This window comes from Cyprinodon tularosa, unplaced genomic scaffold (genome assembly GCF_016077235.1).
Source record: "Cyprinodon tularosa strain WSP-4 unplaced genomic scaffold, ASM1607723v1 ctg405, whole genome shotgun sequence".
Classification (NCBI taxonomy): Eukaryota; Metazoa; Chordata; class Actinopteri; order Cyprinodontiformes; family Cyprinodontidae; genus Cyprinodon; species Cyprinodon tularosa.
The window spans coordinates 331,773-359,233 of record NW_024039125.1 but is presented as its reverse complement, the minus strand read 5'-3'; the positions used below and the strand labels follow the sequence as shown (position 1 = coordinate 359,233).

Sequence of the window (27,461 nt, the reverse complement as noted above, 5' to 3'; positions counted from 1 at the left end):
GAAAAAGTCCAAAGCCAACATTTGGAGATGTTATATTACTTTTATCTTTACTTAGCCGATACCAATTTTCTGGTCTGTCCAGCAGCCGATATGATGCTAGAGTCATTATGTTTTTTTTCCCACAACACTTTGCAACAACAAAGGACAGCAATACCTGTGTGTTTAGAGTACCTCTAAATTTGTCGTTACAATAAACAGATTTTTTAATCACCTGTAAACCATATAGCGTGGCTCAGCTACTAAGAAAAACAGAACCGTGAAAAATGATCTTACTGATTGATCCCTGATTTCTGCTCTTTAGCAGAAAACCCTGAGGGAAAATGGCTTGCCATTAGTTTCTAAATGTTCAATGACTCAAAGCATACCAGCAAATATACCAGGAGTAGCTGGAAGACACAAAGTGAAAATGTTGAAGTGGCCTTAATAGAGTCTGGACTTCATTCATTTTCAGATGTTTTGAACTGACACATAAATAGCCATTTATTCTCACATACCCTTAAATCCGGCTTAAATAAAAAATCTTGAATAAAAGTAGCACCTACTTTTTAATGATGGGCATGAGGAGAAAAACATTAATGTAAAAAGATTTTAGTTTAGAACCTCTTTAGAGGTAGAGAAGAGAACAGCAAGGCTCAATATAGAGGGGCATCATTAGAGTAATGAGGGGACAGAGTTGTAAAATGTGCACATACCTATATTTGGAGCAGAATATCATTAATTAACATCAGACAGAAAACTATAAGTGAAAGCAGAATGCCTTCAGTTATGGTTATTCATTTATGAATGCATCTAGAAGTAGGATGAGTAGATACAGATGGTCCTCCTTATTTTAGCCTCCTACTCTGCAAGCTTCCCTGGAGATAACCCTCCAGGGAAGCCAGGATATAATTTTATTTGTTATTCACCTGAAAGACATGAGGAATAACACTGCAAAGGGTCAGAGTGGTCAGCTCTCTGTTACACCTCCAAAAGACTACTGGCTGGTGGTTTCTAGTATTCCATACCCATGAGGTAATTTGATTGGAGATTTTAAAGTTTATTAAGAAAGCCATACAAATTTCAGATTTCTTTTTTATCCACAAAAAGTAAGAAGAAAACATATGAACATATCAGGATTGGTGGATGTTGTAGTTGACCCAAATGCTGAGTAAGAGATGTAGAGATGATTACTTGCTAAATGTAATAATGAAGAAGAAAAAGTACATTACTGATTGAAAAAAAAACTTAAGAACCAAAACACTAGAAAACACTTGGGAAGAATAAACCTAAAGAATGACGAGTATCCAGCAATGAATAAATGAACAGGAGGTGTATATGTTGGAGACAGAAACAATGGAAGGTCTAAGTAGCTAATAGGAAGCAGTTGTAGACAGAAATAAATAAAAGGAGCTATGGGGAAAGGAAAGGAAACTAGGAGGCTACAAAAAATAACCAGGGAGAAATGACAGTATCTAAAAGTGGCTAGAAAAGAACTTGAATAAGACTAAAGGGAAATAAAGTTTTTGAATACAAAATAAGGAATGACCAAGTGGAAAACTAGAGAATAAGAGAAGGGCCTGGAATTAACTGAAGCCATGGAAAACGTAAGCTAAAGATAAGAGAAAGAAGAACTAAAATTAGACCAAGGAATAAATAATACCACAAATTATGAAGAAAAGATATAACCAGGAAGAGCAAAACAAACAATACAAAACTAATCTAAATCAAGACAACAGAGAACAAAACTAAGCAAACTTGAGAATGCAAAAAATGCTAATAATTTTATCTGAAACAAAGGGTCCAAAATTTAAGATCATAGCATAAAAATGTTCCATGGTTTAAGTTAAGTGATTTTTGAGAGAACTTTGTCATAAATTATAAAATTAAATCAATTCTTAAATAGGAATAAGTTTACACTGTGTAGGCTAAAAACAGGAATATCTATTTTGTTTACTAAGGGTTTGAATTGCTTTTTTTAATAAGAAATTTCCCAGCTCTATTCAGCAACAATAAATAATGATATGATTCTGTGATAGAGAACTACGGTACAATCAACACATTCTTTATTTGTCTCATTAAGCCTTCAGCTTGTATGTTAGATCCAGTTCCTCTCCACTGTCGCTACAAGCATGCTTAGTGTGAGGGATTGTATTTGAGTCAATGAAACGATGCAATCAACTGGTTTTCCTTAGATAGAAAACTTTGAATCAATTTGACTGGATGATCTGGTTAAAGTGCCTTGAGATGACTTGTGTTGTGAATTGGCGCTATAGAAAAAAACTGAATTGAATTGAGTAGACTATTTTAAATCTAATCTATCTGATCGATTTCAGTTTGTTCACGTTAATGACAAATCTTCCTCATGCTCAAGGCTTACCTGTGGACTACCACAGGGATCAGTTCTAGGACCAATTCTCTTTACTTTATACATGCTCCCAATCGGTAGAGTTATTAGACAGCATGGGATTAATTTCCACTGTTATGCTGATGATACCCAGCTATATCTGAATATAATCCAGATGAAGCTAACCCCTTACATAGATTACAGGCATGTCTGAAGGCATAAAAACCTGGATGACTCTTAACTTTCTCCTTCTGAATGCAGACAAAACTGAATTTATAGTCTTTGGACCAGAGTCTCTGAAAAAGAAGCTGATTGTTGGGATCTGGAAGCTTGTTCACTTCTCCACCAGAGGGCGCCTGAGATCTTCCTCCTGAGGGCATGAGCTTACTCCTACACACCTGTTTCCTGTCTGCTCATCAGGAGACCTATTTAAGGAGGAGGAGGCTGACACTTGCCTGCCAGAGTGTTTGCCAGTAATGGTTAGCAAGACCTGAGCCAGCCTGCCTGATCTGAAACCCTGATTTTGTGAACCTGTCTGATCCTGTTTCTCTCTGCCTCACAGATCCTGACTTTTCTGGAAACCTGAAATCCTGGAGATAGAAATCTCTGTCTGGAATCTGCCTGCTTGCACTCCGTTTCAGTCTCTGCCTCTGCCCTCAACCCTCTGCCTGCCGACTAGCCTCTGGACCCTCAAGGTTCCCCCCCTGCTGATCAGAATCCTCTCTGAGCAGGTATTTAACTCTGTCATCTGTAAACTGCAAATTTCCTGGATAACTGCTCTGTCCTCCTCAGTGGTGTTCCTCCCGAGACCAGTCTGAAGAACCCAGAACCTGTGCATCATTCATTTGTTAATATTGTAAATAAATCACTTAAACTTTTTCCCTGTTTCAAGAGTGTTTTCTGCATGTGGGTTAGACGCCTTGAACCCAACATGACACTGATTAGTCAGTCACTTCATCTGGATGGGATTAAACTGATTTCAGATAATAAAGTTAAAAAATATTGGTATTATTTTGGAGCAGGACCTGTCATGTCCTTTAAATTCAATAGCAAAGAGGTTTCATGAATTTCCTTTTTTCATATGTGGAATATTGTAATTTTTTGTTATAATTGAAGGTGACTCTGAACAAGAGCACCTACAGAGGCAGGTAGTAGGTTAAAAGGTTTATTGAAAACAAGATAGTGGGTATGAACAGGAAGCAGTATGATCTGGTCTGGTCAGGTTCTTCTGGGCTTTTGCTGAGAAGATGAGGAGTCTGGTGAATGTATGGAAACAGTTGCAGGAGGATAATGCTGGGCTGACACTCACTGTAGAGAGGCTGTGGTCTGATCTTGAGGTGTCTCCAGTGGTCCGAGTGCTGACCAGTACTCTCTCCCTGGTTGATGGTTCGAGGGTGGACAGGCAGGTGAGCGCAGGTAGGAGGGCTGAGCGGTGGATAAGCCCGAGAACCCTCTTGGGTTCCAGGTTGTATTAAAACGGGGATCCAAGGTCTGTGGTTCCAGGCTGGGTCTCAGGGTCAGAGACAGAGGTTCTGTAAGAAAGGTTACAGAGCTGAGTTTAGGCTACGGTTTGAGTCACAAGAACAAGATTTTGATTTGGTCTGTACCAACGCAGAGGCATTAACAAACTGACACCCTCCTCCTGGTTCCAGCTCCTTAAGAAGGGTTGTAATCAGCTCAGATATAGTGCACCTGCCCGTGAAAAAAAGGTTCATTGTGAGACCTGAGTCGCAGTAATGGGGTGTCGGCAATGGTAACTGCGTTATAGTTACAGTCAAAGTAAATAGTTGAGTTACTCTTTACTAAAAAAGGTAACACTGTTAGTAACACAAAATGTCTTCTAACCTTGGAAACCAAGTGGATTGTTTTTAAAACTTTTATGGAACTGTTGATTGCAGATGTGTCTGGTAGTTCCCATTGATTTTGCTTGTGAAGCAGGAAGAATTGCGCTAGGCTTACCACAATGTGATGTCATCATTGATTAAAGCTAAATTCATTAAATCAACACAAACGTTTTAGGTATAGATAGTGATCCACTGATTATTCGTTGATGACCAGACTTTTCCTTTGAGGGCCGTCCATTGCTTCTCATTTCACATCCTCCACATCTGTGGTCTTTAAACAGCAAAAAATACACACACTGTTAATTTATTAAATACATTTCTCTTGGACAATGATGAGGTTAGAAAAAAAAAAGTCATATAATCACAAAGTGCTTTTTTTATTGTGAAACAAACGAAAAGAAATTTTGCAGCAGCTTCACACCTTCTTGTTTATCCTAAAAAAGATATCATCATGCCAGCTGTGGTAAGGAAACAGCAGTGTCTGAAACCTTGGGTAAGCCTTGAAAAGCATCACTACTGCATCTGACAAAAATATTGAGAAAAAAATATATTTTATGTCGACTACAGTGGTGGAATCCTCTTTCCTGTGGTATAATGCTCTGTTCATCCGTGCATCTCTCCAGCTTTCCATAGTATCAATAGTTAGAACCTTTCTGAGAGCTACTGTTATTGAAGCTTGCTCCAGGTAATGATTCAGCATGTCCAGGGGGGATTAACCAATGTCCTGGGGGCCACATAAAACTCTGCTTATATGTATGGTTAAAACAACTATTTCTTATTTGTGCACATTAATTATGTTTTTTTTTTTTTATCTTTTTGCTAAAATGCCATCAGAACACACAATATTAAAGGAGAATGCCAGTTTTTTTTATATTGGGCCCCTGATTTTACATTATTACATCATGTTCTACTCATCCATATGAGTTTTGTGTCATTTGGAGCCTTTCTGAAGATATTCAGTTAGACCATAGACAAGTAGCGTCTTCCTATGGGCAGCGACTTGAAGCACAAACTAAACTGTTCATAATTTATTCTTTATGGTACGCCAGCATTCAGAACATGTAGGCCAATCACTGTCCCCAGACATCTGCGGACATTTTTATATTTATATTTTTTTAAAACACAAAGCGGAGTGTGTATGACATCATCCACGCGCCAGAATGGAGTTGTGACAGGCAGCCCGGGCCACAGGCGGCTACGCTCTACCCCTTCTATTCATTCTAGCTAATCTGAATCATTGAAGTCTATTTGGAGAGCGAGATCTTCTGTGTTAGCAGCATCAGACATCTTCCAGGCATGTGAGTAAAACTAGCAGCAGTTTACCGGACAGGATGAACGAATGGTAGCCGGCGCGCTAGCATTCATTGATCAGCATAAAAAGTCAGCTGAGTACAAAAAATAGAGAGAAAAACAACAAGAAAGGGGAAAAGAAGAGAGGGACAAAACGTAAAACCAATAATATATGTCTATTCTATTAAAATTTCTGTATCTGTATAAGGGATCAGTTTTATGTGTTGTCTTCTCAGTTTAGAGGGCCCCATGCCTGTCTTTACCTAGGGCCCGAATTTTTCTAAATCTGCCCCTGAGCATGTCCAGGGTGCTGGACCATCTGACGTCAGCAACAATGTTCAACATCTATGGTGGTAACTGTTGACTTTAACACTGCAGTAGCTGTTGAACTCACCCAAACAGATACATTGATAGTGTGGGCAGAGCACTTTATATGTTGGACCTCACTGCTAAAAAAGTGTAAACCTACAGTAAGTAAGTCCTTTTTTTCTTAAAATAAGTGCATTAAGTGCAGATAAGTGAGGCACTTTGCCAATGGAACAAGACAATTTACATTTGAAATGAGTAAAAAACAACAGCAGTCTCTTATTTTAAGACCATAATATCTAATTATCTTATTTTAAGGGTAGAAATGCTCATTCCATTGGCAAATCTTCTTATTTAACTACTCAAATTAAGGGTAAATACAATTATTTTATTTTAAGAACTTTTACCTCATTTTCAAAACATTCTTGCAGTACAACCCTGCCTTACGCACAGCTGCCTCCATATTAAGGAAATATCATTCACAATAGCAATGCCATGGTTTGAGCTCTCAAGCTCCTATTCAGCGATTTCTTCTTGCAAAACTCAGCAATGCTTTTCCCTCTGTAATACTCAAAAATCGGATGAGTCTGCAGTACAAACTATGCCACTTCCCATTTGCTGTTGATCATGAGTGCTGTGATTCTGATGTAGGTTTTATTCTTCTTTTTTTTTTTTAGATTAATTTTTTAGGTTCAAGTCTCAATATTTTTTTATGTTTGATAGGCAGACAGGAAAAAAGAACTGGAGAAAATGGCGGGACATGCATGAAAGGTTACTAGGCTGGGACTTGGACCTGTGACAGCTAACTCCAGGACTAGGCCTCCCTACATAGGTCATATGCTTATACCTGCTCCACTGCTACGCCCAATTGTGATGTAGCTTTAGCTACCCCTGGACATCCAGGGGGGGGTCATAATTGTATCTTCTTGGTCGATATATGGAACTGTCGACGTATCCTGAACCTTTATCACATGTTGTACTTCATATGGGGCCCACCCAGATAATGTTGCTTATGGGCCTATTGTTGTGTTGTTACGCCGTTGATGTGAAGGAATGCTATACTAGAGTTCCAATGCCTGAAAAAGTCTCCTAAATCCCCCATTTTTCATAACAGCAAAGGGCCTCTTAAAGATTGCAATAAAACCCCTGTGTCTCTTCTCATTATTGCAGCTCTAGCATGAGTGTGGAACCCAAAGTGTAATGGCATTTGTCCTTTCGGAAGTGGCTTCACAGGTGGTGCTGATTTAAGCACAGTGGTTTTGAATGTATCTTTGTGCTATTGTGTAGAGTATTATTTTCTTGCAGAGCTTACATAATGTCCTTCTCTGGTCTGTCACTCTCTTACCAATTCTGGTTTCAACCAGAAACCCAAAATCCTGCCAAGCAAATTATTTGAAAGTAGTTGGGGAATCTTCTATTACAAATTGAACAGGATAAGCCATTCTCATCACCACTGGCGGTTGATAAACCTATAACCGACTGGCTGATGCTTGCAAAACAGAATCTATCGCAATAAAAAAAAAAAAAAAACAGACTGTCTGAATTAATTAGAATATTTTCTTAAAAATTATTAAAATGAAAATTTGGAAAGTTAAACATACAACACACACAAAAGGCATGAAGCCCTTCCAATTTTTATCCTCTTCTTCCAGCAAAGCAAAGAATGACCCTGCTCTGCCATGCTGTATGGCTAAATGGGTACTACTCAGGCAATAACTTAAGGACTTTATCTGGTGTTTGTATTTACAAACAGAACCACATAAAGTTCTGCATCCTTGGTGCCACCCAACAACATTCAGTTCACAGACAACAGACAATGATACAAAATGTGTTATAATTTCCTTTCTTTTACATCTTTATAGCACAAGAAAATAAGCTACCACTTTTTTTATGTTTCAATTGGATAACAAACTTTTGAATACACTGTTGATGATGAAGAACAGAACAAAGGTAATCAAATGTGTGTGTAGGGGGAGAGTTGGGTATAACAGACATCACAAATCTCCCGGAAGTTCCGGGAGTCTCCCTGATATAGATAATTGTTCACGGATGCTGGCAAGTCGGATAAATTATCCCGGATTTTAGACTATGGAAGGTGGTGTTTTTTAATGCGAGTGAGAGCGGACAGGCAGTACAATAATTTGTGCATCATGTGCGGATTAGAACTACTGCGACTGCTCAGACAACAAGAGCGGGGTGTAGGGAGGAGGTTGCTGGTGCAGCGTATCTGTCCAAAGCGATGCTCTGTTCAACCAGCGTTCCAGACGACTGGTTGATCAGAGAGCTGATTAGATCAGTCCGATAAGTTTCTCTGGGTTACTCTCTGACAGTCACCTAGTTACCAATCAAAGTGGTGCATCCTGGGAAATGGCAGAGGTTCAATCCTTGAATAAAAAACAAAAATATAGGAATAATTTTACAGCAGAATATACTTGAGTATATCTACGTCTCAAGGCATTCATATATATTAAGAGAGCTGCATGAATGGAAATTTCTTTTCAATTAGGTTCAATAAAGTCAATATACATTTATGATTGAGGAATTTTACATATTTTTTTATTTAATTTAAGTTAAAACTACCGTTTTCTATAAACTTTAAATTAGAACTCAAGAAAAACTTTTAAATTCATCTGAAAAAAATCAGAGCATTTTTTTTATTTGTTGTGGAAAAAAAAATTTAGCCGATGAAAACTGGGATCCTATCTCAATCCCACTGAAGCTATCACCTTATTGTTTTTGAATAATTAATTAAACAGAATTTGTAATGAAAAAGAATGAAGTAGATCCAAAGGACCCATCAGTAACCATGTCTGTTCCATAGCAGATCATTATTTGAATTTCTTTTAAGTATTATGTCTTCAGTACAGAGTCCATAACAGGGGCCAGGACATGTTCTACAGGGGCACTGACCCCCGTTGGCCTCTGTCTAGAACCGGCCATGGTGAGGAATGATGACACCGTGGCGAGGTGCACTGTATGCTGAAGTTCCATGAAAAACAGAAAGCACAACTGATGTTCAAGGCTAGAAGATTGAAAGTATTAAAAATAAAAGACCAATACTGTTCTGTTTAGTGTTTAAGAAATTACTGTTAGTTAATAAACAGTTGTTGAAAAGTTACTGGCCTTAAGTGTGTGTGTATGGGGCACGGTGTCCCTGGGTGGTAGGCATCTCCATGAAATTAGTTTTTGGAACTTGGAATGTCTGGTATAATGTCTGCCACTGTCCATATCCTGATAACACAATTGTTTTGTTTTGAGCAGAGTGAAAAAGCCTGACTCACAGAAAAATATTATTTCAAAAGGAAACGGTTGTTCAGTTTATGTCATAGGGAGACAGAGGAAACTCTTGAGGTGATAGTTGGAAAACCTCATGGATTTTGTCAGAAAATGTAAATGTCGTTGTGTCATGTACTTGGGGCTGCTCAGCGGCGCAGTGGGTAGCACTGTCACCTTGCAGCAAGGAGGTTCGGGGTTAGATTCCTGGATGCATGCATGGGTTCTCTCCAGGGATTCCAGCTTCCTGCCACAGTCTAAAAGCATGACTGGTATGTTAATTGGCTTCTCTAAATTCTCCTTAGGTGTGAATGTGTGTGTGATTGGTTGTTTGTCCCCGGTGATAAAGGCAGGGGACAGAGAGTTCCCAGCAGAGTTAACCACAGACAGGCAGTCTCATTCTCTGTCTATGTTTTCTCTCCTCTTCTGCAGAAAAGCAATTTATGTGTTTATGTTGATTTCATTCGTAGGACAATAAGGGGTTATTATAATATAACCCAGTCAGTTTACCATATTTAAATAATATACAGAAGTTGTAGCTTTTAGTAGCTGTTCTTGTGAGTTCTTAGTTTATCTGCTTTATTTCCCTGGTACATTTACGAGAATTTCCCCATTATGGGACAATAAAGGGATTTCTATTTCATTTTTTTCTCTATGTTTTACCTGTTGTGCTTGACTGAACTGTATTCCTGGTTAACTTGTATTTCTGTTTTTTTTTTTTTTTTTGGTTTTGTTTAAAAAATCTGTAGTAAAAGTCTGTCCCCTTTTTAAATTTTAAACATTTACTGAAAAGATGACTAATGTTATTTTTTATTAGACTTTTTTGTCTAAACTCAACACTGCTCTATTGTTTTCCTACCAAAGACCCTGGAAAACCACCCATGACTTAACATCTGAGAGCATAATCACCAAAGTGACTTGGTCTTCACCAAATCAAGAGCAAACATCTGAAGCCTCACTCTTCATAGGATAAATTAATTTTATTTGGTCCTCCAGGCCTTCTACAGTCCCCCAGGCTTAAACACCCCCACAAAGGCTGGAAGTAGAGGTAAATACAGTTGACCTTGGCAGACAAGCAGGGACTCGCTGTAGCATCATGGTTCCCTGGCTCTATGCCACAGTATTGTGATGCTGGGAGGGTTTGGCAGGGATTGTGGTCTTAGGGTGAAGATCACTGAGTGACACAAACAGAGGAAAAGGCTGCCAAGATGGAGGAGCAGAGGCCTTAGATAATTAGTTAGGATTCTTACTCTAGCATCAACTAAAGCAGAAGAAAACAGGCATCACAGTTTTCTATTCCTGTTCAGTTCATATTTACCGTGACAGTTATGACATTTTAAAATGATCCAGCAAACTAATGGGAAATATTTTTGTTTTCTTTTTTGTGACACAGTGTAAAAATGATGATGGAATAAGCCCAGAATTTACAGAGTGGTGTGCCAATCCTATGGGCAGTAGTCGACATAGTTTTCTTGCTCATTTTTTCCATCATCCAAAAAACAATTCAACCCATGTTTTCTGTTTGGATGGTGATAAAAAAAAAATCACACTCCATTTCCAATGAGCACATTCCTGTAGTCAAACAGAATATTGTTCCATCAGGTAGTCCTTCCCTTTTATTACAAATATGGTTATTAGCATATACTGTAAAAAAGAATAGGCATAACATTGCTAAGAAGAATGGGAGAACATGGTTGTGAATAAAGCCTCCTTTCCCCTGAAAATACTGGGAAAATGAGTGTCTTTAAAGCATGGGTCGACCGGCTAATAATCGAAATTTGGTTCCCTTCCAATTGGCAAAACAAGCTGGTTCTAACCCCTGGCTGGCAGCAGTGTTGCTTCTGTTGTGTGTCTGTTGACAGAGTTCAATGATATCATGTAGATTTCGTGTCAAACCAGGTCTGATATATCAGAGCTGAGGGGATTTTAGCGCTGGTCGCTTACCGAGTCATTGACCCGGTTAAACACGCGTTAGTGAGCTGTTCCCACTGCCACTAAAAGCCGAATATTCCTGAGTTTAAAATGGTTTAAAATGGTTTTCGGCCAGATGGTGTAATTGATGCAATGTTTCCTGCCAATCAGTGTTAATTTTTTTTTTCAGCTTTTTTAAATTTAGTCTGTCACAATGACAAAAATCAATTTTAGTCCTAGTCATATTTAGTCATTGCCTTCCCAATTTAGTCTTAGTCTTAGACTAACTGACGAAAATCAATTTTAGTCTTAGTCATATTTAGTCATTGCCTTCCCAATTTAGTCTTAGTCTTAGACTAACTGACGAAAATCAATTTTAGTCTTAGTCAAACTTTTGTCATTTTTGTAAATGAAACACTGTAAATTATAGAACTTCTCCACACACTGCTTCTCTTTGTACCATATATATCACACTGTACAGAAAAAAAAAATTCTCCACATTCTGATTCTGTTTTTAACATATATCCCACTGAACACATTGAACCTTTTGTCGGCTTGTTTCATCATATCCACAAAGTCTTCATCCTTAATGGTCCTTGCAGGCAGGCCAGAACGCCCAATCCACTTTGCCATTGAGTTCTCCAGAACTTTCTGCTCTTTGGCTTCATCTCTGGAACAGACTTCTCGTGCTTCCAGAACCTCGGATTTGGATGTGATGTCACTGCATCAGGTCTCTAATTGGTAGGAAGAAATTTAAACGATTAATATCCAGTGTATTATTAGAACACCTTTCTTCTATGACAGAGAGACAGACAGATACAGTCACAGGAAGGCACACATACGCATGCATGCGCGTCCGTGGGCGCGCGCACACACACACAGTACTACTACTACAGGCCCACCCGTTCCTTACCTTCTTCCATATGGCAACATGTTGGCACCTCGGATGTTGCTTGAGATTTTTTGTCTTCTTCTCTGCCATTTTGAAGCAGCAGACTCTTTGGTGGCATCCTTCCTCCGGTGTTGTCCTTCGCATTGTAAACAAAATCGTTCCATACATCCAGACATTATTTTCGCCAAGCTCCTCCACCGGTATCCATGCGCCACGCAATGACTGCGAAGTTGAGCTAGGGGTATACTGTAGGCCCTCTGCTACTATGGTTTGAGCGGGGCGAGGCACTGTGGGACAGGCTCCGTGTAGACAAACTCATCGCCAAGACCCTGACGGCTGGAGGCTTATCAGAAATAGAATAATCAGTACTCATAAATCTGAAGGGATGGATCGGACTACAAAAAATCCCTATAATTTGATTCAGCATGGTTGATAGTTACCAGATCTGGTGTCATCATCTTGGCACCTATGGCTGGATTTGCCTCTTTTCTCACATCTGCTTAGCTCCGCCTACCGCTCATTGTCTCTTATCAGATCCACCTGTTCCCGCTTCTATTTGAGCTACTCAATCCAAGCCAGTAGTGCCAGATTATTCGAGAGAGAGAGAGAGAGAGAGAGAGAGAGAGAGAGAGAGAGAGAGAGAGAGAGAGAGAGAGAGAGAGAGAGAGAGAGAGAGAGAGAGAGAGTTTTCTAGCCTTCCTGTGAGGTTCCCCCAGACTTCTTAGTTTGGTTGCCCCTGTTCTGCTCTGTGTGCCTGATCTGGTTCTGGACTGTTACCTGGATTTTGCCTGTTAATGACGTTGGATCTGTGAGGAGCTAGGTGCTGGACCCAGAATGCAGACAGCCAGGCTAGGAGAAAGGAGCAAAGTTTATTTTTTGGTTCACAGGCAGACAAGGAAGGAAGGCATCTCTGGAAGCAGGGGCAGTTTGAGGTGGAAGGCAAGCTCTTTGCAGCAGCTGGAGAAGAGGGAGGTGGGTGGTGTGGCTTGATGTGGAGCTGGATCCTGGGTAGACAGAGCACAGTTAAGTTTGATATTTACAATTTCAAAAGCTAAAGTATCACGTGTCATCTCAAGGCACTTTACAGTTCAACCAGATCATACAGTCAAATTGATTAGAAGTTTTCTATCTAAGGAGAACCAGCTGATTGCATTGACTCATTGACTCTTCAGCAATCCCTCACACTAAGCATGCTTGTAGCGACAGTGGAGAGGAAAAACTCCCTTTGAACAGGAAGAAACCTCCAGCAGAACCAGGCTAAGTGTGAGCGGCCATCTGCTGAGGCCCACTGGGGTTCAAGGAGACAGAAGCAGAGATACAGTAAGCAGCTGTAAAAGGCGGCCCAGTCCAGGAAACACACAGCCAGGCAGACGAGCTCCGAGCCAGCTCCGATGCCAGAGGATGAAGAGAGCACATCCAGCCAGTCACAGTCAGAGAAACAGGACTACACTGGAAAACAGGCCGATCTCCAGCATCTAGAAACAAAGGTGTTGATGGCAGCAGCACAGCTGATATTTCTCTCCAGGATGGAGATATGGATATATGATTACAAATCATATTTTCCTCATCCTTGGCCCTATCTCAAAGAATTTTTCAAAATAGTCGAAAAATGTAGCTTTCAGTTCATATAATGGCATCTGGCGTTTTTCTTAAAGGTTACTTTATATTTTTATATTTTAAGTAGTTTTTGGAGCACTTGTGAACAGTGAGCCTGCCCCAGCCAACGAGTAGCTGCATGTTTACGAAATGGCCCTGATCTGTCTGCTTGATATCTGGGTCCAACGTTCTGAGCCCCTCACACCTGGCCTGTTGACTAGAGGCTGTCTTAAGAGCATAGTATTATAGTCTAATCTAAGTATTTACAAACAACTGAAAGTCTAATCACTGTAGTCCCTCTGGCTGAATCAATGCATATCATGTATGAGATATATAACACCCAGCTTGTTGTAACAGTATCTTATAACATGATCAAGAATGCTGCACGTAGGAGCAACTCTGCTAGCTTGGTTCTTTCTTTAGAAAAGTTTTCTTCCTCCTCCATTTGGGGACCAATTTCTTTTTGCCAACTTGTTTGCCTCTGGTGTTTGACACTGTGCAGCAGGAAGAATTTGTTAGGTATGTTTTTCCCTTTTTGGACATTTTTCACTCTGTGTAACCATAGCAACAATAACAATACATTTTTTTAAACCCAGCAGCAGCTCATTAACATTTCTAAAGCTGAAATTATACTTTAACTACCTCTGCAAGTAGAAGCTGAGTTAAAAAGTAGGTGGTGAGTATGCAGAGCAGAAGCACGGAAAAGAGAGAGAAAATACTCTCCTGCTCTCTTGATCACTCCTTCACTAAAAATGGGACTTTCAATATGTTACTTAAAACAGGTAAGAAGTACAGATGCTAAAAACTGCTAGTTTAGACATTAACAGAAATTCAATGGCACTGTGGACATTACAGACACATAGACACGCTGTTATCTTGCTACAGTGTGAGGATAAACCTTGAAGTCTATTTTAATTTAACAGTCTTAAAGACAACTCCCAGTCAAAGAAATACTTGCTGCACTGGAAGCTTTCTTTTTTCTTTACTTCTTGTCTTCCTCTTGCTGTTATGTTTTCTCTTCCTTTTTCTTAAGCAGATAACTGTATATTTTCTGTCTTTGCTATTTTTGCTGTTTTGTTCAGACAACGCACTCAATGATGATAACTGATGGAATATGGTGGGGTATTCCAACCCATTTATTAATCAGAAATTAAAATACACCATAGACACACCGTAAGAGCTGTAGATAAACAAGAACAAAATTAATCCACTCAACATAGGATGAATACCATTAATACAATTTGCTACCATTAGCTACCAGTAGCTTATTCACCTTCTTTTGGATATATAAACTCTAAATAAACGTAGAGTTATTATACACATAAAACTACGCAACAAAGCAAATTATACCTGTTCGCCTTCCAGCTAGATGCCATATAAAAATGTGAATGGAAACCCGTAATGTCCTTTAACAAGCAGAAAAACCATTTGGTAAGGATGTAGGCACGCAGTACTTCTTTTCGTTCTACCGGAACCGGAAATAGAAATGATCCCTTCAAAATAAAGGCACGTAAACCCTTTTGCCGAAATTCACTGTTAATCAAAAATGTATCACTTAAAACGGAGGAATCAGGAACATTAGGCATAAAAAACAAATAACAATATGTGAATGAAAGCATATCTGAAAATATTAGTTATAACAAATATCTGGGTCCTTTACAGTCTCTATCTCCTTTAGTTCTTATCCCCTCTGTCTTTTCTTTTCTGTCTTTGTTGCATACAATTTTACTCCATTAATGATTTTCAATAAAGCTTAACATATAAGCACCAGGTGGAACCTCATTCCTTTCTTCCTAAGACGGTAGTAGGAGGCCAGAGTTGCATTCTGAGCAATCGTCTCTGTGTGGTTAAGATTCGCTGATCTTAAACCATAGATACTGTTTTATAGTCATGTATCCTCTATATTGACTAGTCAATTAGAGTGAGAGAAAAAACAGTTATCGCTTTCAGGCAAAGCACTGGGAATAAAGGTTGTTACTTGGATTACTTGGATGTAAGTACCTTCTGGGGCAGTAGCTTTCATTACTGTTTACTAGTGATGTTTTGCGAGGAGCCAAGGCTTCGAGGCATGTGTCCAATAGTGGAAGGGGAATTTCTGTGAGGCGCATATCAAGACTTTCTTCATTTAGGGGAGGGGCCAAATACGATGACAGGAAGTGGTTCAGATCACTTGCAAATTTTGACAGGCACTTAAACAGCATTGGGAGTTTGAAGGAGAGCTGAGTCAATTGGATAGAGTTTGGATAAACTCTAAGAATAGATTGGTTGGAAAAACAACCAATCTAGTTTGTTAAAATCGTTTTGTTTAGATGAAACAATATATGGTTTCGGTTGTATCGTTTGTCTTCACTAGTCTTACTTTCTACAGCAACATTAGAGGAGAAATTGGTGTTTGCTGTAAGACTACGCCTATCCATCGTAGGGTTTTTACGTTCAAGACTTTGTTTGGGATTTTGAAAGTTGCTTTACTTAACCTGTATTTTGGTCAAAGTGACCAATTTGTATTGGTTTGCCCTTTTACCAATATACCGTAGATTGAGTAAAAACACCACCAAATTATATTGGTTGTTTTAAACAAAAGATTGCTAGTCAACTATTGTTAGTTTTAGTACCATTTTAGTCATTATGATATGTGATAGTTTTAGTTAGTTTTAGTCGACTAAAACTAAAAAAGGTTTTAGTCTAGTTTTATGTTGCAATAAAAGTTAACCTTTACGATTAAGAATTAATAATTATCAAAATACTACAATAGCTGGGTATATAATAAAGCCGTGCAGTTGATCATTGCTGTTGGGCAGAAAACTTTGATTTATAAAATTAATAGAAACGTTTTTATGAATTAATGCCCAACAAAAATATTCTCCTTACTACTTTGGCAATTTCGGCTTTATTTCTTCAATTTGCCCCTAGGTTACCACTGCTCAGGGGTCAAGACCAGACCTAAATTTAACACTAGAACTCCCAAAGCCGTCATTTTGACGCTTCTGATATTTTAAAGGGAAAGAACCTTATTTAAATTTAATCTTATGTTGCTCATGTTTACTGACTTTTTCTATATTTCCTTCATTTTCACATAGGTGTTTTAATGAAATAAAAATGTAAAAAATAAATATGGTAAATTTTACATCGATCTCCCACAGTCGTCATTTTGACGGCTATGTTAGTTGCATTGTAGATTCTTCCCACGGCTGATTGACGTTAGGCACCGTTGCCTAGTAACCAACATTCTACCTCATACTCTTCGGCTAATACAGGAAAATGGCTTTCAGAAGAAATCTAACCATGAAACAAGCTTTGGAAAGACTTCAAAATATTGATTATAGCGATTCAGGCGGAGAGGGACAGATTAACGAGGAGGACTAGGTAGGAAGCGGCTCCGATTCTGACAGCGAGTCTGAGGATGATCACCCACCTCCAGGAAAACACAGACGTATCAGTGAACCATAAGACAATTATAAAACTTTTGTTTGAGCATTGCCCACACCTCAGCCAGTCCACATCCACCCAAAAGCCAAACCAGAGCCCATAGTCCACTATAATCACACACAGATCTGTGTGGATGTGTCGGATCAGATGATTAGAAAGCATATTAAAGTAGACAAAAATTAAAACAATGAGAAAGAAATATTCAAAGATCTATGTACCTTTTAATCTGGATCTTTAGCCAAAAAACAAAAAAAAACAGTGTGCAATGAAATATTTGCTTTGTATATTAGTTAGGGATTCCTTTTGGTAGAAATTAAAGAACATTTAGCATCACCTCTTGTGAGCTGGAAGAAATAAAATTTTGATAGTTAGACAAAGGGATTTTTTAGCGCTTGGCAGAGGATGATCAATCACATCTAATTTATTAAGTAGCAAGAGCAGGAAGAGCCATACTGCTGAGAACAAACAATCAGTGTGGAGCATAAAGTGCAGACTCTGAGCTATTCATGCGCAAAGAGGCATTTCTGCGCAAGCACAGCTAGAAGATCATAGTTTGTCAGAGTTGAGAGCGCAGTACCGGACTGTTCTGGGTTATTTTCCCCCCTGCCGCACTGCCATGGGCCATGTATGGTCATGCAGAATGTGCAGCGCCACACGGCAGGCAGTGGGTGTGACCAATCAGGATGCTGATACTTCGTGGCTTGTCTAACAAATTCATTTCAGCATTTTAAATGTCTGACCGACCACCTGCTAACATTTTTATTTAGTGTCGTCTGGTTGACGAAAACGCACACCCTTGAGTCGTCAAGTTTTTCGTCAACATAGATCCATGTTTATCTTGTCAGTTCTCGTTCTTGTCATGAAAAAAGGAGCATCAACAAAATAAGTTCATCATTATCATCATGGACGAAGAAAATCACTAGTAACTTTCATCCAGTTTAAAACCAAAAACTGTTGAAATTCTATGATTTTTGAATAAAATTGACTTAATACTTTTCATTTTGCTCATCATTGCAACAGTAGCACAAAATGTCTGTGTGCTTGAGGTTTGAGACTTAGAGTTAGACAGGTTTTATTTTTTCATTTTGTACACACAAATGCATGCAAAATAAAAAAATTCGTTTAGTACAGTTCTCTAGATTTTTCATTTTTTAAAGTGCAGCATTGATAAAGGTAAGCAGCAGTGATAAAAACACTGTGATTAAAAAAACGTGATGTAATCATATGACTGTATGGTCACAGTTCCAACATTTAGGTTTATTTTTTTTTATAAACATTTTAAATTATGTCACTAACATGACAGAAAAATAGTGAACCTTAAAAGATTGTTCTGTCCTAAGAAATTTTACATGAAAAGCTTTCAAAACATTTCATTATTCACACTATTTATGAACAATTTTAAAGGAACTTGAGCTCTGTTCCTATTTCCTATTTCTGAGATTCATACGGGTGGCCCAAATGAAGACAGGAAATTCATCCATGGATGGCAGAGATGAAAACAATAAGCCGTAAAATTTCAGACCCCATCAGCACACAGTGTATAGGATCAAAAAATATATTCTTCCCACAATTAATGAGATCATTCATTCAGAACACAACACCCGGAGACTTGAGGTAATACATTTGTTTTTTAGTGTTTGAAAAATTCCACTGACTGTTTATTAGGACAAAGCCCTGCCAGAATGATGGTGGAAGAACCCACCACCCCCCCAACCCCCCAGTGCTTGCTCAGTAAAGGGACTCAGCAGTTTGCCACGCTAAAAACAGAGACATTCGGAGCAACTTGCAGGGGCAGCAGTAATGATGGCACTTATTGGCACGGGGGCAACAAGAGTCATTAGAGTCATTAGTTTCATCTCATTTTGGTGTCAAATCTCCCTGCCATGCAGCTTTGGAGAGGGTGAAGGAGGGGGGACTCTGAGGGGCCGTAGATGGAGGCTGCAGGTCGGTAGGTCTCTAACAGCCATTAGCATCAGGGCATGATGGATGTGGCTGAGGTACCACAGAGTGCAAATCTGCTTGGTCAGCAGCCCTGATTCCTTTTACTTTCCTTCATCCGCATTTTCCCACTCTTTTTCTTTACCCATTCCTAACTGGCTGGAGAGGGAACAGGACAGGAAGATAAATGCTGTTGATGAGCAAATAACAAAAAAAAAAAGAAAAACTGTCAGCAGTCTAAGAATTGTGGAAACGGCCTCTTGATGTCAGCCTATTACAGAAGGTCATGGCAACGTGTTAACAAGGCAGCCACCTTAGTACATCATCTTTGCGGTTTCACACATTCCAGTAAAGGGAATCTAAAAGAGGAACAGGGCCTCTGTGGCTAATGTGGTCACCGATACTTTTACTGAGATCTCAGAGAGCAAAACTAGCATTCTGCAAAGTGTTCTCCCACAGTAACATCCAACAGAACGGCTTGCATTTCAGCAAGCAGCCATTTCAGTCTTGAGAAAAGACTAATATGACGAAAACCATGAGTGCAAAATGACCTGTTACTCATGTGTCCATATATAATGTGAGATTTATGATACAGGAAGAGCTGTTCATCCCTGCCCCAAAATATATTTCAGAAATAATATCAGGGCTTTTTGATGGCCTCCCCCAAAACACAGATCTTACTCTTCTTAAAGGCAAGGCAAGGCATGTTTATTTCTGTAGCACAATTCAGTAAGAAGAAAAGTGTTGACATGAATTAAAGAATAAAATGGAAGAAAAACACAAATGAAATTAAAGTAGATAAAGATAAAACATGATAAAAGTAGATATTGAAACAAAAGGCAGGCAGTCAACTGGGGAGTGGTGGCCTAGTGGTTCGGGCATAGAGCGGGGAATCCTGAGGTTCTGAGTTCGAGCACCATTCCCACAGACTGCAGCTCTGGCTGCAGGGGGGTGAGGGGTCATTGATGATGTTTCAGGCTCGGGACACGCAGCGCTGGGATGAAATGTCTTTTATGGAGGGAAGAGGAGCCCCCATGATCATCTCTGCTGTTCTCACCTGTTCTCACCTTCTTCCAGTCTGAGGCGCTGCAACCTTTATTAGGTTTGTCTTTAGACAATTGTTCAGAGTTTCACTATGTGGTCCTTCTATAGCCTTTGGCAGAGTTTCCAAAAACCAATTGGTCACAGCCAGTTATGTAGATCCAAAGATGTGTTTTTTCATGTTTAAGTGGTGGATGTGTATTCCAAAGAGGAACAGGCTATACATTTTTCTATAATCCTCCCTTTGCATTGTGCACCATGTTTGTGATCCACAATATAGGTTACAATAGATGCTTTCACAGAACAGTGTTCGTCTCTCCCAATCACCAAGACTTCCCACTGGAGACAGGGTTGCAGAGAGTTGTAGAATGCCAGGAGGAGGAAGGGCTGTGGCGGAACATGAGAAGTATCTATCGTCAGACCCCCGTAATCCAGACATACTATGGTGATTAAACAGCCATTATGTATGTTTTATCATTTTCATGTCTAAAACAAATGATTCTTTTTTTTTAATTATTATTTCAAACTTTTTAATGTGCCAGTCCTAAAAACAATTGATCAATGACTAAACTAAAAGTGTCTTTTTATCACTGCAAAATACTCTTGTTCTAGAGGATGCTACTAATGTTATCCATGCATTATCACTTTCAACATCATTTTGGTATTGTTTTGTTTTTGGATTGGGGAAACCAAACATTGTTTCAGTTGTGTTGACATACTGACAATATCCTGTTTTGGTTATTATTAAAAATATCAAGTTTTGAACACGACCCTAAATTATTAAGCAGAACAAAGAATGAAATTGTCTTGAGTCCTGATAAAATACCATGTAGGTGACCATCACCACCTTAGTGTATATAACCTTAAAACCGTCAGCCTTTTTCTCAACACCAAGTTCCTCCCGCCAAGCCATCAAGTTACTAAATGTGTCTGCAGGGAGATCTGGAGGTACTGTCAGAACAGCCCTCCTCAGCTCATCCTGAGCTACAGCCATATGTCTCTGCAAAAGAGCGATGGAGACAGATCATTGTGATGTCACATTTTGGTGGCTGGCAAAGGATAATAATCCAGTAGATCACCATGCCTCATGCAAACAAACTGATCTCTGGGTGTCCCCAAAACACTAGACCCCAATGTCCCTCGATTTAACAAAACAACATATTTATAAGAGAAGGGACACAGAGCCATGGTGCACAATGACCAGCTCTATCTTGCCCTTCTCCAACAGCTCTTCAGCTTTCCCCCCAAAAATAAGCATGCCCTTTTTGTATGACATGGCCTTCACTATCACTGCATGATACGCTGCTGTATCTTCAAAATGTAAACCACCAACAGCATCTTTGATTTTGTCACCATAGTCATCTGAGTAGAATGTAATGGCTTTATCCAGTAACACATTAGGCTGAAACTAGTGATGTTATGAGATGAGTTGATGCTTCGATGTGTGCGTCAAGAAATTAGGAGGGAGTTTCCCGGATGCATGGATAGAGGCATGATTCATTTAGGGTCGGGGCCAAAAATCATGACGTCCGAAGCCTCGCTACCGTGATACAACTTGACCACTTCTGGAAGTGGTTCAGACAGCCCGAGAGTTTCGACAGACATTTAAACAGCCTCACTACTCAGTCATGATGTGGGAGTTTGTAGGAGAGTCCCTGTCGTTTGAGTTTTTTGATAGAGTTTAGAGTTCTGAGAGTGTCTGGTGTCTGGCAAGGGTTTGGAGATAGTAGAGAGGATAGATATGGAGCCAGCTAGAAAGAGGAGGATGTCATCTATGTGGGAGCATATCAACCTGATTTATTGAATCTAGCTTGTTTAAGATTCATTTGATTTTTTTTTATTATTAGAGTTATTCCAAACTTCCTGTTTGGATTAACTGAGTGTTGTAGCTGTCCAGAAGACAGCTACAACATTTTTTCTGTGATATCTCTGTATCTAAGTAACTCTAACTGACCAGAACTACTTTAAAACATAGCACCTTCTGCTGCACGTTTCTACTGAGCACTTTCTCTCAGTTTTACACGTTTTTTTTTTCTGATAGTAAGGAGTAGCTAGCCTAGGCTAGCGCTAGCTTAGCATTGCTATGGCTTCTCTCTCTCCCTCCCTTGACTCTTTTCCAACTCTTCCTTCTTCCTCTCCTCTCTCCTGCTCTCTTTGTCAGATGTTTAGTTATTCCTCTGCCTCCTTTAGTGATAATGGGATGTGTAATAAGTGTAGTATTTTTGTAGCTATGGAGGCGATGGTGTCAGAGTTAGAATCCAGGCTTCAGGCTATTGAACATCCAGGAGTTAAAGTAGGCCCCCCACATAGCTGTCCTCCAAAAGTGCCTGAGCAGCCAGGCGATTGGGTAACTGTACGCAGAAAGCATAGTCGTGGATCTCTGCCCACTGGTCACCACCAACCCGTTCACGTTTCTAACCGGTTTCCCCCACTCAGTGACACACCCACTGAGAAGCCCACTCTGGTGATTGGCAGCTCCATAATCAGAAAAGTGGCATTAGAGACACCAGGGACCATAGTCAAATGTTTGCCGGGGGCCAGAACTGGCGACATCAAATCCTACCTGAAACTACTGGCTAAGGATAAGGTTAAATACAGTAAGATTGTTATTCACGCTGGTGGTAATGACACCCGGTTACGCCGATCGAAGGTCACTAAAATTAGCTATTTAAATTTTCACATACCCAGAAGTTTTGGGCGAGGAGGAGGAGTAGCAACAATCTTTCAGTCTGACTTACTGATTACTCCCAAAACAGTTAATACCTACAACTCTTTTGAACATTTAACCCTTAATTTCCCTGATCCAAATTTCAAAGCAAGAAAACCTCTTCTTTTTGTAACTTTGTATCGTCCACCAGGTCCTTACTCTGAATTTTTAGATGAGTTTTCAGAGTTCCTTTCTGATTTGGTATTAAATACTGACAGGGTCATCATAGTGGGAGATTTTAACATCCATGCTGACATTGAAGGCGATAGCTTAAGAGCAGCCTTTAATGCTATCTTAGACACTATTGGCTTTGTTCAAAATGTGAATAGTCCCACGCATTCTCATCTTCATACTTTGGATCTTGTGCTGACATAAGGCATAGAATGTGAAGAAATAACAGTATTTCCTCACAACCCTGTCCTCTCTGATCACTTTCTAATAACCTTCAGGATTACTTTAACAGAGTTCTCCTCCCCCAAAAGAAGGTTCAATTTTAGTAGATCTTTATCAGATAGTGCAGTTATAAATTTTAAAGAATCTGCTTCACTTTCTCTCTCCTCTGTGTCACTGAGCAGTGCTGCAGAGTGCAAAAGCTTAGCTTATTCCCCTTCACAGGTTGATGATTTTGTTGATGTGGTTGCTAGTTCTCTGCGTACTGCCTTAGACAACGCAGCTCCTTTGAAAACGAAAACTGTTAAAAATAGAAAGCTTGCTCCTTGGTTTAATGCAGAGCTGCGCACTTTGAAGCAAAATGCTAGGAAACTGGAGAGAAAATATCGCTCCACAGGCCTGCGGGAGTCCTTCCTAGTCTGGAAAAATAGTTTACTGCTGTATAAGAGGACTCTTTGTAAAGCAAGAGCAGCATACTTCTCCTCATTAATAAAGGAGAATAAGAATAATCCTAGATTTCTTTTTAATACAGTTGCCAAACTCACCCAGTGCCATAGCTCTGTTGAACCGTCCATTCCACCTGCTCTTAGCAGCAAAGGTAGAAAACTTTGAATCAATTTGACTGTATGATCTGGTTAAACTGTAAAGTGCCTTGGGATGACATGTGTTGTGAATTTGGCGCTATATAAATAAACTGAATTGAATTGAAACTGAATTTTATCAGCTGTTGATTTTCATTGACTACTAATGTATTTATAGTTGAAGTGTTTATTGTGGAGTTGGGATACAATAACAACACCTTCTCCATGCTGAGACACTACCCTCCCCTGCATGTGAATTAAGAGGTAACTGGACCCACGCCTAGCAATGGTAAGTTATTAGAATAGTATACATACAAAGCCACAATTTTTCTTTATTTTATTGAGTAAATGAATAACCCAAACAGGTAATGGACACTGTATTTATTTCTTTATAACCAGCTACCAGGAAGCAAGAGCTGAATGAGCTCTTGCTTCATGGTGGAGGCAAGCAAGTCCTAACTTAACCCTAACCCTTGCTTCCAATTTCAAAGAACCTTAAATAGGTAAAAAGCACAAACAGTTGCAAAGCATCCCAAATTATATTACTAACTGTAGTTATGCACTCCCCCAGTTGGTAGTGACATGTGCACGAGGCCTCATGAACTGTTGGGATCGTTGAAGAAATTAGCCCAATGGATCAAGTGCCTCATAAGGCTTCATCTCACCATCATGTTTGCCTGTAAGAGCTGCTGTCTCTCTGCATCTTATTGAAGTTCTTTAAGTTTCTAGCACATCATTTGAATAATGTGTTTGCTCTCAAACTTGAGAGTCCAAAGGCGAATAAGAGGTATTTTGTTTCCTGGTGAAACATCAGCTGGTTTGTCCTTGGCATCATTTCTGTGGTACTTAAACTGTTCTTTGCACCTGTTGAGTTGTGTGTTGCTGAAATGTTGTTCTTTAACTAGATCAGCAATGAACAAATTTAGGTCGCTGAAAATGATGCCTTCAAACAGGTCATGGCCGAGACATGGGGGTAAGCAAGGTGGGCAAACATGAAAGGACAGCTGGTTAAAAGGAGAGTCCAACTTGATCTGTTTGCTGCCACAAAGTAATGGATAACTCTCAAAATCTAATATTTCTAATATAATCACAATACCTACAGAAGTAATGGCTCACACTAAAGTCCTCCACAAATCTGCAATGCTGTGAGACCCTAAGTTATCATCTGAAATCGCACACAGTCAACCTTTGACAATTGGTCCATTATTTATCTCAATGCCAGTCTCCTCTAGAAATGTCAATTCTTTGAGGGCTCGAGTACTTTGTCTGTGCCATAATATTTGAAATCCTGCTACTTACAGAAGAAAATTAGCTACATTTGATCATTTGATGGATGATTTGTTATAATTCAAAATATCTGTTAGAGCGAGCTAAACTGCTAGAATCTTATGTTTCTGTTTAAAAGAACCAAGTGGATTAACCCCTTTAAATGCACCCTGGTAAAGTATAAGATTGAGAGAAGATGGCTCCACTTTAAACAAAGGGTTACACTTTGCTCCATTCCCATCATTTATGTACATCCTGGAAAATACTCTCTGATGATAGCTGAGAATGTGTTGCTGCATACTGCTCCGGCATGAACGTGCTTTTGAAAAATGCAGCTAATGTTTCTTTAACAGGCATACACTTGGCAAATCTTTTTCATTGATTCCCATTAACTGAGGTACCCGCTCAACATAATTTCAATGTTTCTTAAAGGCCATCTTTCTTTTCTGTCTTTCCTCAAAGGTCCACTATTACAGGCTGTGAGGAGATCATGTCTTCTCATTTCATCCATGTTTTTCATTGTGGTCTCTGGGATTCCAAGGACAGTTAGTTTCTCACTTAATGTATGGATCAGATTTGTCTGACTGATATCATCTTGATATCTCTCATAATAATTAGTATTTTAGTTTAGCCTGAATTTTTAGATAGAAAAGTGTGATATTCTGAAGAAAGAGAGGTTCATCATCTGCAGTAGAAACTTCTTGCTCATCGTCGAAGAAAATAACATTAGATGGTTCATGCTGATTCACAGATGTACTGACAGTAAGTGTTCTTAGACTAGATTAGTTTTCTATATGTTCAACTGGACCACTGAGGTGCTTCTTTGAAAGATGGGATGCAAAAAGAGAGAAGCTTTTACCACATCCACTAAATGGCATTTCGGTCGGTGCTGTGGGGGGGCCGGTGTTCGGTGCCCGGCCCTACTTCAGGGTGGCCGGCTGCCGGCAGAGCCTGCGGACTCGTCTCCGCGGCTCCCCAGGGTGCCAGCATGGTGGTGGCTGGGGGGCTTCCTTGGGGCTGTCTTTCCTCCTCCCTTGGTGGGGGTCTGATTTCCGGGGCTGGCCCCTCCTTGGTGCCTTCACTCTTGGGGTCCCTTTGATCGCCTGGGGCTTTGGGTCTCCCGGCGCTGGACTCAGTGCTCTGGGGGGTGAGCACCTTCGGCTCTCCACAACCACTATTGAGCATTTCTTTCTATGGATAAACTTTACATGCACAAGTGCACCCTCACAAACAATTACAGGTGCTTGGCTCCAGGTACTCAGAGATTCACTTCCATACAGAAACCCCACATTCATATCTTTAGGTAACACTGAGTACATTACTTTAGCGATAGTTTCAAGGTGTTACTTTATTGTATATCTCGTACCATGTCTTTCGGTTGTGCTGAAGTTTTTTCATCTCGTTACAGGTGATGAAGCAGACTGAAAATGTTCTGTCATTGTCTCCTTTCTATATCTTCTTTCATCTGTTCTCTTTTTTTCTTCTCTTTTTTCCTTTTTCTTCTTCTGTTTTTCTGCTCTATTTACATTGCAGTGTCCATATAAATTGTAAAACTCTCTGCATAATTATATTAAAGCAATTTCTATGCATAAAACAAGTGGAGCAATAGATAAATAAATGGCCATTTAATGTTTAACCCTTTACATAAATGTGACCTCAAATTAATGACTAGTGAAGATAATGTTTCACACGAATAGGCCCACCCCTTTGAAATGTGGGTCATTTTGCTTCTTTTAAAAGGGTTAGACCTGTTCGTCCGTTTCAATTTGCATGTTTTCAAAACAAAAACAAGGTTTTGTTGAAAATCCCTGAAGCCCTGAAAATCGCACGGTGCTTCAAACAGAGGGGTTGGACTCAGGTTCCAACTTCCAAAAACTTAAAAGCAGCAACTGAGTTAATCCCTAGAACATTTTTAAAGAAATTTTGAACGGGGCCACCTACTGCCCGCTTGGGGAACCCGGCCAATACGGCCCTGACAAGTGACCTCGGGGCTCCCCAGACCGATTGCTAATGCCTTTGAGGGCTGCTGAAAGAAGGAAAGAGGCCAAGCCCATGGGCACAGAGAGCTGTGCACCACTTTGGCTGAATGCTGGGAAATAGACGTGCACAGCGTATGATGCACAAGGGTAATTTGGGTTGTCCATATTGAATTGCAGTTGGTAAAGAACAGCTGGCGGGCTGCTCCCACCTGCTACAAGTCATTGCAGGGATGAAATCCCCATTGGCGGTCTTCGCCCGCATGCTACGAGCCATTGCAGTGATAAAATCACCAATGGCGGGTTCTGCCCGCATGCTTAAAGCCAATGTAGTGATGTAAGCACCACTTGCGGGCTAAGCCTGCATGCTACAAGCAATATAGTGATGAAAGCCCAATTGGCAGGCTAAGGCTGCATGCTACAAGGTTAGCAGATGCTTTACTACAGAGGAAATGCAAGAGCTTTATTCAGAAATGCACACTGAGGTGTCTTGTGAAAAGGCCCTGATAGTGTAATTCAAAAAAAGTGGTTTAGTTTGGGTCATGGCTAGTAGCTATGCCACAATGAATGAGTGTGTATAAGGAAGTGGCTTTTATTTTGTAGAGTCCCTGGAGTCTTATTTTGAAAATCTATCTTTGATGTGCATCAAAGGATGGGTCATGCCCCGCAGTGATATAGAATCAATTTCCAAGTGTTAAATC

General features: G+C 39.8%; 1 protein-coding gene across 1 annotated transcript in view; it reads left to right on the top strand.

Annotated features, from left to right (window-relative positions):
- Window positions 1-3,570: 3,570 nt before the first annotated feature.
- Window positions 3,571-27,461, top strand: part of LOC119791919 (uncharacterized protein K02A2.6-like) — a 76,631-nt gene continuing 52,740 nt past the window's right edge. Inside the window, exons 1-2 of the mRNA XM_038298306.1 lie at window positions 3,571-3,739; window positions 3,789-3,891. Coding sequence (XP_038154234.1) covers window positions 3,571-3,739; window positions 3,789-3,891 — 272 coding nt within the window. The remainder of the gene's footprint in view (window positions 3,740-3,788; window positions 3,892-27,461) is intronic.